This window comes from Prunus dulcis, chromosome 2, assembly GCF_902201215.1.
Source record: "Prunus dulcis chromosome 2, ALMONDv2, whole genome shotgun sequence".
In the NCBI taxonomy this organism is placed as follows: Eukaryota; Viridiplantae; Streptophyta; class Magnoliopsida; order Rosales; family Rosaceae; genus Prunus; species Prunus dulcis.
The window spans coordinates 2076676-2087498 of NC_047651.1; the positions used below are offsets into that span (position 1 = coordinate 2076676).

At 38.3% G+C, this 10823-nt stretch overlaps 1 protein-coding gene across 1 annotated transcript; it reads right to left on the bottom strand.

Annotated features, from left to right (window-relative positions):
- Nucleotides 1-1356: 1356 nt before the first annotated feature.
- On the bottom strand, nt 1357-5085 carry LOC117619798. Its single transcript, XM_034349833.1, has 6 exons — nt 4485-5085; nt 3857-4074; nt 3457-3633; nt 3209-3364; nt 2508-2784; nt 1357-1954 (listed from the first exon to the last, which is right to left on the bottom strand). Exons 1-6 carry the CDS (start codon nt 4867-4869, stop codon nt 1722-1724), a joined length of 1446 nt encoding a protein of 481 aa, XP_034205724.1. The 5' UTR covers nt 4870-5085; the 3' UTR covers nt 1357-1721.
- Nucleotides 5086-10823: the final 5738 nt, after the last annotated feature.

Here is a 10823-nt window from a genome sequence, read left to right on the forward strand (position 1 = left end):
TCTAACACAAAAAATAAAAAATAAAAAAATAAAATTAAAATGGTTATCAAACGGGCTAAAAGAACAACTTAAACTCACTACTCAAATAAAACCCAAAAGCACATACCACAAAACAAGTGCCCGACATTAGCATGTCAAATCAGATCCTGATCGCATATAGTTTTGACAGGGATGTGTGCTATCTTTGGTCAGTCCTCCCCTTTCTCTCTTTCGCAACGTTGTTGCAGTGAAGGACGTTTGCGAAGTTTTACATAGCCAAAGAGATGCGGGCAGCCCTGCTTCTGGCAAGCACTGGAGCTTAGGGCATCTCACAATTCTGCAATGTTTTAAGAGAGTTGAGGCGTCGAAACTCCTCGCCATCCGCAGTCTTAAGACTCGAAAGATTGCAGCGGCAAAGTGATTCTAAGTTTGGTGGCAGTCCTCCTTCAGGAAATGACTCCAGTTCTGGACAATCTTGTATGCGCATAGACTCAAGAGACGGAAGAAGGATGTGCATCTTTTGTGGCAGTGATCTCAACGTCTTGCGTCCAGAAATGTTTAAGGTTGTCAAGTTGGGCGCATGCAGCCCTCCCTCAGGGAAAACACTCGAAACATGGACATAAGAGATATCTCTAAGAATTCGACCATAAAAAAGAGAGATATCTCTAAGAAACTGAGCCAATGGAGTTTCGGGCATGTAGGTTTTTGTGAAATAGTAAGGGAGTCCATATTCCTAGAGTTACTCAGTTCGAGCTCTTGAAGATTTGGGAAGTAGGCTAATGGTAATGTCCTGGTTAGCTTGGGACAATTTACCAGACAGTGCCTAGAAAGATTAAGAAAAGCTGACTTATTTGTTACAGGCATCCGTATATTTTGCCACTCCTCCATTTTGTAGAAGCTCAAAACTCGAAGAGATCTGAATGGTTCAAACGTGCAGGTACAGTTACCGAAAACCTCAGGACCTATTGACTCCACTCCATTTTAAATAAGCTAGGTCTCTGAGGAAGGGTGGCTACCCCAGTGAGAGCAAGAAGCAACAATTTTTTCAGCGGAGAAGTTGAAGACGCTAGATTAGAGGAAGATTGATGTCCTAACCAACCTGGAAATTTTGCACCTAAGATTCAATGGTGAGTTCTTTTAGTTTATTGAGATGCTTCTTGTCCCTCATATTGGCCTCTAAAGCATTCCTCACGAGAACGCTTTATGAATCCCAGAAATCCGAAGTGTTCCTCCCAAATGTACAAGTCTAAGTGGATTTAGCACACGGAAGATTTAGAACAACAAATATTTCATAATTTCACTGGTGTGATTTAGCTACAACAAGTAGGGCAATTCAGAGCCTTATCGAACTTGAAAAAGGAAATGAACAATGCGGTATTTTGCAAGAAAAAATATTTGTTCTTTTTCACTATGGATTGTCGGGGTAGGTTTCGTACCCTTTACACCTACAATTCAAAACATATTCCCTACCAAGACCATGTCATGTGGAAAGAGAAAAATAGATCTTCAAACGCTAACCTTAAGACCCATAAAGCACAACTCAGGCATTCAAGTCCATGCAAGTCCTACACAACAAACGGTAAAGCTAAAATCCATTTTTCCTGTAAAATTTTATGAACAGAAATTCAAATATGTAAGCGACCAATTGACATTACAAACAAATGAAGGAATTTACTAGTGCCTGACCGCCCCAGCGCCCCCCTATTCAATAATTGAGAAGTCGAAGTACTACCCAATTACCATCAACTTCTTAGTGGCTTAGCCTTTCGTATGTGGCCCATACTATTAACAAGATCTTTCCGGGTGCATACAGGGAACATGTTGATGTTCTTGAGCACTTTCAACCGCCATAATATATATGGGAAACTCAGCTGATCACGAGAAGTGAAACGAACCACCTCATTGAACCAAAGGCACATGAACATATTAGTCAATGGTGTATGCTCCCTCACAATAACAGATGCTTCGGCTAAAGCTGCACAGGTCATCAATATATGATTCAGCATAGGAACAAAAAGCAGTACATTGAGATCATAGGCTTCTACATGCCACAGATAAGGAGTTTTTCATATTTAAGAATGGTTATTTCTTAACTCAAGTATCTAAATAAGAATGGTGGCAGCAGACTGCGGGGAAGGGCTCATAACCCACTTTCATAGATTGGGCAAATATGAATAAGAAGTGGACTGATGTCGAGGATAGCAGACTGGCATCAGTTTATGACTATGATGAAGGTCGAATACAAAATTTAAAAACATAACTGATAACAGAAATTAAATAATTACATTGATTTGAAAGTTCGATTTTTTACTTCTCAAACATTTTAAGACATTCGCACTCAATAAAACCCAACAGTAAGTAAACTTTTTATGCAGAATTAGGTAGGCAGTAGGCTAAACTACTCCTATTTCAAAATAAAACAGTCAACAAAGAAGCAAAAGAGCTTAATACAATTATGAAGCATCATAAATATCAATATTTCATTAGAGAGATGATGTCTGAGCAAGTCAAGGGAATGAGAAGCATACCCTTCTTTCCGTTGAACCTCTTGTCTTCTGGTAAGCCATCATGGCGGTACTGACTCAACTGCACCTCAACTTCTTCTGGTTTGGCCTTGTTTTTCTTGACAACAGCCTTCGCCTCATCATAAACGCTACTGCGAGCTCCATGTTCTGAGATTGCAAGTACAGAATTTGAACGCCAAAGAAGGACTTCAAGCACACCTAAGGGGTCTCTCCTAAATTGGGATTTTGAATCTACCCAAATGGAATACTTTGCATGAGGAAAAAGACGATGGGCCAACATCTAACACCAGAAAAAATACATGAAGTCTCAGATAGATATTCACACACACCTATATGTGATATTAGACTAGTACTTGTAATAAGAATTCAAGGATATTTGACATTCAGCTTAAACTGATTGTACTATGAAGAACAGATCATCGTCTCTTTGATTAATATTCTTCTGCTTAAATTAACATAATTGACTCAACTTCACTAATGCACAGAACACAGAACAAAGCTAGCAATTACAGAAAATAGGTCACACGTGAAAAGATAATGAATAATGAAAAACACAATTTTTTGCCAAAAACAAAAAAGAAAATGACACATGAAAAGAGATAGTAGCATGATCAGGATATATTGTGTTAAATAGAACCAAAAGCAAACTGAATGAAAATAGAGCGACAAGATAATAATATAGGCCAACTATAAAAAGTTGTTACCTTTGGGATTTTTCCATTTAACCTTTGGTCCGCAAAGGGAAGATCCCTAACAACCACAATGCGCCATTTTCCAATAAATCCATAGCCATCAATTCTATGTTCAGCTGATTCCTGTGAACTTAGAGTAACTTCATCCCAAAATGCGACATAGCAAACCTGCATTCATTCAGTACCTTATAAAAACAGAGAACTTCTATAGCAATCAGTAATATTTTACTGAAAAGGGCAAAAAAGAAAAAAAAAAAAACCTTTCGAAGTGATGCCTCTGACATTCCAATAGGCTGATAAAGATCATCTCCACCACCAAATGCACATGTGGACACTACAACCTTGCAACTTCGCATGTAGTCTTTATCTTCATTTGAGATCTTAAACCCTCCATTTTCACTGTAGAAACCACAGTTCATACTAACAGTTTCATTTACCTGTGAGCAACAAATTTCTAAAATATGAACACTGCTTTGATGGTACAAAATATTATCTTGTTGTTTAAAATCAGGCCTTGACATGCTTCAAAATGAAAATAGCACTACATCAAAATCCAAAGAAAGAAGTTGCCTTGTTGTGAACCTTTATCCTTAAGATGACAATGACCAAATATACTACTAAACCAGTTCAAGGATTAGAAACAAAGATGCAGCTTATAACCTTAAACGTTTTCGATCTTTGATCTAGAGTTTGACTTCCAGTAAATAAATTAAATCTTGTGGCATCTGTGTGCTCTTGAGACAGAGTGCTGTTCCCTCCTAAGAATGGAGTATCGTTCTCTGATATGTATAACACTTTACTAACAGGACTATTGGCCTCTTCATGCACAGGAATTTCCAGATGCTCAAGTTCTTCAGGAGATAGGATCTTCAAGCAACCTAATATTATCCAGAAATTTGCATCACATATCGAACTGCTTGAATATTCCAATTTTAGCTAAATTAAATTTCCACCACAGTAAAATACACAACCCATATATCAGTTCCACTAAAACACAGCCTCTCCCAATCCTAAACTGATGTGGGTATCAAGTAAGTGATGATAATTGACAATCAAATTAATCTAAAAGGCACCATTCTAGCTTACACTAACTGAAACTTACAACTTCAGTAGGAAAACAGAGAAACTAACTTATAACAGTATGCAGATTGCAGAATCGTTCATCATATTCTAAAAGAACCCAAATTTTTTTAAAAAAATTCTTTACTTGTTCTTATTACAATTTCGTTTAAGCATCTTACAATTGAAAAACGAATATAATTAAAAAAACAAAAGACTGAGGACTTACGTTGCCTAACGCCTCCAACAACCCGAGTCGTAGCATCAAGCCGATTCAAATTCCCGTCCGATTTCTTCTCCAAACTCGGGTTCGTGACGTTACTGAGTTCCAAGTCCACCAAGATCGACTTTTCTGACGCACCGAGTTCTGTGTTGGCCACCGAATTCGGCTTCCTCCCGATCCTCGATGCCTCGTAGAGGAGCAACCCAAGGGCTGGGAGAAAGATTAGAAGAGCCCAGTATCTGACGAGCTTCCGAACGACTCGGTGCAAGAACTCGTTCTTGAGTCGGTGGCCGGTTTTCTTGCGCTTCCTTCGAACTCGGACTCGCATCCTGCCGAGTTCGTCCGGTTCGTCATCGGAGACTGAGATTGATATGCTGTTGTTGTTGAACATTTGACAATGGCGTTGATTGCGAGAATTGTGCAAGTAAAGATTGGAATTGGAAATGAAATTTGGGGAAATTAGGGATTTTCAGATTGAACTGATTCAAGTTTTGAGCTTCCTTTATTCTCCTGTGTCGTTTCAGCGTTAGAAAGTTGAGCCGACGGGATTGGGTCGGACATACAGTTTAATGTTTCATATTTTTGACATCTCCCTTGCCCAGCCAGATAGGAGAAGGGATCAATTAATTTTGGGTAAATTACATAAAAGTACCCAACCTTTAGGCCATCTCCAACCATACTAAACTAAAATTTCTACCCTTCAAAATATAATTATTTATGTATTACTCGGACTATCGTGATTTAATTTTCTGAACATTTTAACCTAAAACTTCCAAAATCCAAAACATTTTATAATTTCATAATCAATAAAATCATCTACTTCCACTTACATTATAGCAACATCAAGAGAAACATTGTATATTTGAACACATAAATACTTTTGCACGGTTATATTTCATCACCTCCACGATAGATCTCAAAACCAACCCACATTACCAATACACACGGTATCAAATCACAATTGGTATAAAAATTCTATCATCATGAATCTATGAAGCAAGAAGTAGAAGGTAAAAAGGAGAGGTGGAAAAAAAATGTTTGCATAAGTAAACAAATACATCTAAAGCGGCTGATAGCTAGGCAACACGCTCTTCACAATCAACGACAATATAGATGGTAAGATCTAATACTTATAAATGTGACAATTATTTAAAAAGTCGTATATAATAATTATTGACCTAAAATTAACATTAAATCAGATAATAATTGAGGAGTTCACAATATAAAAGTCATTGAGGGTAAAATAGGCATAACAAATATTTGAAAATTAGGAACAAGAAATATTGTGCTGTTGTAAACATGTGGAGCCCACAAAGAAATTAAGCAAATATCTATGGGGCCCACAAAGAAATTAAGCAAAAAAAAATTTGGAGGCTTCTTACCTGTAGACTCACGGATGCAGGTATCTCAGCCTATAAATAAAACCATCAGAAGAAGAAAAAGAGAAGAAGAAAAAAGGAAAAAAGAGAAGAGGAGAAAGAGAAGAGGAGGAAGAGAAGAAAGAAAGGAAGAGGGTGAGTGAGAAGAGAGAAAATTCAATAAGCCTCACATATTGTAAACACTATTGTAATCATATTATTATATAGTGAAAAGGTTACTGCTGCTGCTCTCCGAGGACGTAGGCATAGCCGAACCTCGTTAAATACTGTGTCTCGTCTACTTTACGTGCAGCTCAAAAAATTCGCACATATCTCAGGTTATTTTATAACACGTTATCAGCACGATAGTCTCTCCTTTTATTTCTGAAATTTTTCAACTCAACACTATGTGGTTATTTCTCTGTCTCCTCTATGTCATATGTCTACTCTCACTTTACTACTACAACGACATGCAAACTTTCCTTTTTGTGTTCTCACAATTTCTATGTTGCTTAATCCATGCTTGTTTAATTTACTTCTTTGTAACGTAATTTGTAATTATTTAATCAGTCCTGTTATTTTATGGTGGTGTAATTTTATTTTTACTCATCGCGTTGTAATACAAATTAACCTACTTTAAAGGGTGGTGCGGGATTATCGTCCACGCCTTTACTGTCATTTAAAGTATGGTGCGGCATTAACGTCCATACAACAATTTAATTTGTGAATTTACTTTACAGCAAATTAACCTACTTTAAAGGGTGGTGCGGGATTATCGTCCACTCCTTTACTGTCATTTAAAGTATGGTGCGGCATTAACGTCCATACAGCAATTTAATTTGTGAATTTACTTTACAGCAAATTAACCTACTTTAAAGGGTGGTGCGGAATTATCGTCCACGCATTTACTGTCATTTAAAATATGGTGCGGGATTAACGTCCATACAGCAAACAATTTAATTCATGACAATTTATTTTTATCATCAATTAATATACTTGAATAAAGAAATTCCTATTAATAAGTGGTTTAAATGTTCCAGATCTCGAACCTAAAGTTTTGGACAGCAAATTCATGACAATTTATTTTTATCATCTATTAATATACCTGAATAAAGAAATTCCTATTAATAAGTGGTTTAAATGTTCCAGATCTCGAACCTAAAGTTTTGGACAGCAAATTCATGACAATTTATTTTTATCATCAATTAATATACCTGAATAAAGAAATTCATATTAATAAGTGGTTTAAATATCTCAGATCTCAAGCCTAAAGTTTTGGATGGCAAATTTGGCAAAACTGGAGTTTGCTGCCTTGGACCTTTCCGGGGACAACTTTTTATCATGGGTCCTGGATGCCAAAATTCATCTCCGAGCCAATGGCCTCGGACAAACAATTGTAGATGAGAATAATGCTTCGCCTGAAGAGAATGCGAAGGCCATGATCTTTCTTCGCCGCCACATCCATGAAGCGCTGAAAAGCGAATATGTGGTGGTTGATGAACCGTTGGTTCTGTGGAAAGCTCTAGGTGAAAGATACGATCACCAGAAGACGATGACTCTTCCAAGAGCTAGATACGAATGGACCCACTTGAGATTTCAAGATTACAAGTCAGTGTCCGAGTATAACTCTGCTATGCACAGAATTACCTCATTAATGAGGCTATGTGGGAAAAATATATCTGAGGAGGATATGCTCGAAAAAACTCTGAGCACTTTTCATGCTTCAAATGTCCTCCTTCAGCAGCAATACAGACATAGCGGTTTCAAGAAGTACTCGGAACTTGTATCTTGCCTCTTGTTAGCTGAGCATAATAATGAGCTCTTATTAAAGAATCACCAATCTCGCCCAACGGGCTCAGCACCACTTCCTGAAATAAATGCTGCATCTCAGGAAGTGAATGCCACTTCATCTCGTGGTAATATCCACAAACGTGGGCGATGGGGCAAGCGTGGCCACTGGCAAGGAAATAAAAAAAATCGTGGTGCTCGTTCAGAGGGTTTAGGTCCAAGGAGTGGTCCATCCACGAACGGCAAAAATGCATCCCGTAATAAGGGAAAGGCACAGATGAGCCATGTGCCTAGAAATGTTGAAAGCCCTTGTCACAGATGTGGTGCAAAGGGACATTGGGTGCGCACATGTCGTACGCCCAGGCATTTGGCGGATCTTTATCAAGCTTCACTTAAGAATAGGAAAGTGGAGATAAATTACATTGATCATGCTCCGCCAGCCAAAGATGGCTCATCAGAAATATCACGTCAACTAAACAAGACGCATCTAGATGTTTCTGATTTTGTTACTAAAAGAGGGAATGAAGGTTATGAGTCCGAATTAGATTAAATTCCTTACTGTACTATTTGTATTTACTGTACTATTTGTATTAACTGTACTATTTGTATTAACTGAAGTGTTGTTTAAATTTCAATCCAATAAAAGTGGTAATGTTGTCTTCTTTATTGATTTCAACTTATTTTACTTATTTGGTGGTATGGATGTAAATTATGGATGCCCTCAAAACAAAGGCTATGGCAGAGATATTTGTCTCGCAGACAGCGCAACTACTCATACGATCCTTCAAGATCGGAAGTATTTCTCAAAATTAATGCTTACAAAAGCAAAGGTAACAACCATATCAGGTCCTGCAAATCTGATTGAAGGTTCAAGAAGAGCCCAAATTATGTTACCGAATGGAACAATACTGTCCATTCCAGATGCTTTGTATTCATCTAACTCTAGAAGGAATCTATTGAGTTTCAAAGATATACGTTTGAATGGCTACCATGTTGAAACAAAGAAAGAGGAAAACATGGAATATCTTTGTATTACCTCCAGTGATACCCAAAAGCGTATACTGGAGAAGCTTTGTGAGCTCTCATCGGGGTTGTATTACACAACCATACGGACAATTGAGGCACATAGTATCATGGACCAAGAGTCCACTGGCTCAAATGCTTTTAAGCTTTGGCATGACAGGTTGGGTCATCCTGGATCCACCATGATGCGCAGGATCATCACCAACTCTAAAGGACATCCCTTGTTGACTAAACACATTATGTTATCAAGTGACATCTTTTGCCAAGCTTGTTCACAAGGGAAGTTGGTGATCAGACCATCACAACCAAAGGTTGATGTTGAGTCTCCATCATTTTTGCAGAGAATTCAAGGGGACATTTGTGGACCTATTCATCCCCCATGTGGACCATTTCGGTACTTTATGGTCTTGGTGGGCGCATCTACCCGATGGTCACATGTTTGTCTTTTATCTACTCGGAATATGGCATTTGCTAGGCTTTTGGCTCAGATAATTAAATTACGAGCCCAATTCCCGGATTATCCCATTAAGTCAATCAGACTCGATAATGCTGGTGAATTTACATCTCAAACTTTTGATGACTACTGCATGTCACTAGGCATTGATATTGAACATCCTGTTCCCCATGTGCATACTCAAAATGGCTTGGCAGAAGCTTTAATTAAGCGCCTTCAATTGATAGCACGCACTTTGCTAATGAAAACAAAGTTGCCAATTTCTGCTTGGGGATATGCCATTTTACATGCAGCATCACTTGTGCGATTGAGGCCTGTTGCCAACAATCAATGTTCTCCAATACAACTCGTATTGGGAAATCAACCAAACATTTCACATTTAAAATTTTTTGGGTGTGCGGTATATGTGCCTATTGCACCACCGCAACGTACTAAGATGGGCCCTCAACGCAGATTGGGAATTTATGTTGGTTTTGATTCACCATCTATCATCAAATACTTGGAACCCCTGACGGGTGATATTTTTACCGCACGATTTGCGGATTGTGATTTTGATGAGACAATCTTCCCCCCATTAGGGGGAGAAAAATCTGTGTCTAAAGAACAAGGCAAACTCATTCCTGAAAAACGACATGAATTGTCATGGAATGTATCCACATTGTCTCATCTCGATCCTCATACTGCTCAATGCGAAAACGAAGTGAGAAGGATCGTTCACCTCCAAAGTATTGCAAATCAGATGCCGGATGCATTTAATGATGCAGCAAAGGTGACAAAATCTCATATCCCAGCTGCAAATGCACCAGCACGGATTGATGTCCATGATGGACAAAGCAATGTGCCAGCAAATGGTTCATCTGCTGCACGCCTAAAGCGTGGCAGACCACTAGGCTCAAAGGATTCAGTTCCTCGAAAAAGGAAGTTGATGGACAAAATGAATCCAAATGAAATAAATAGAGAGCCCACAATTCATAATTCAAATGCCCCCAAAGAGGGACAGGTACTTCTTGACAAGGAAAACATCATTGGTGAGACAAGTGCCCCTGGAGTGGCAACCGTACCTGAAAGTCAAGAAATCTCCATAAATTATACGTCCATTGATGAATTGTGGAGTAGAAATGAGATGATCATCGATGATATATTTGCATTCTCAGTGGCTGCTGAAATCATAAAAGATGATGATATTGAACCTTGCTCTATTAATGAATGTACACAGAGGCAAGATTGGCCTAAGTGGAAAGATGCAATCCAGGCAGAATTAAATTCTTTGGAAAAAAGGAGTGTTTTTGGACATATAATTCCAACTCCACCCAATGTGAACCCTGTAGGTTACAAGTGGGTATTTACAAGAAAGCGCAATGAGAAAAATGAGATCTCAAGGTATAAAGCGCGACTCGTTGCGCAAGGTTTTTCAAAAAGGCCTGGAATTGATTATATGGAAACGTACTCTCCAGTAATGGACACAATTACATTCCGTTACCTAATAAGTTTGGCGGTTTCAGAAAAACTTGAAATGAGACTCATGGATGTCATTACCGCATATTTGTATGGAGAATTGGATACATATATATACATGAAAGTTCCAGAAGGATTCAGGCTGCCTGAAGCAGCCAGAAATAAACCACGGGGCATGTTCTCAGTTAAATTGAGAAGATCATTATATGGGCTAAAACAATCCGGACGAATGTGGTACAATCGTCTCAGTAAGTATTTACTGAAGAA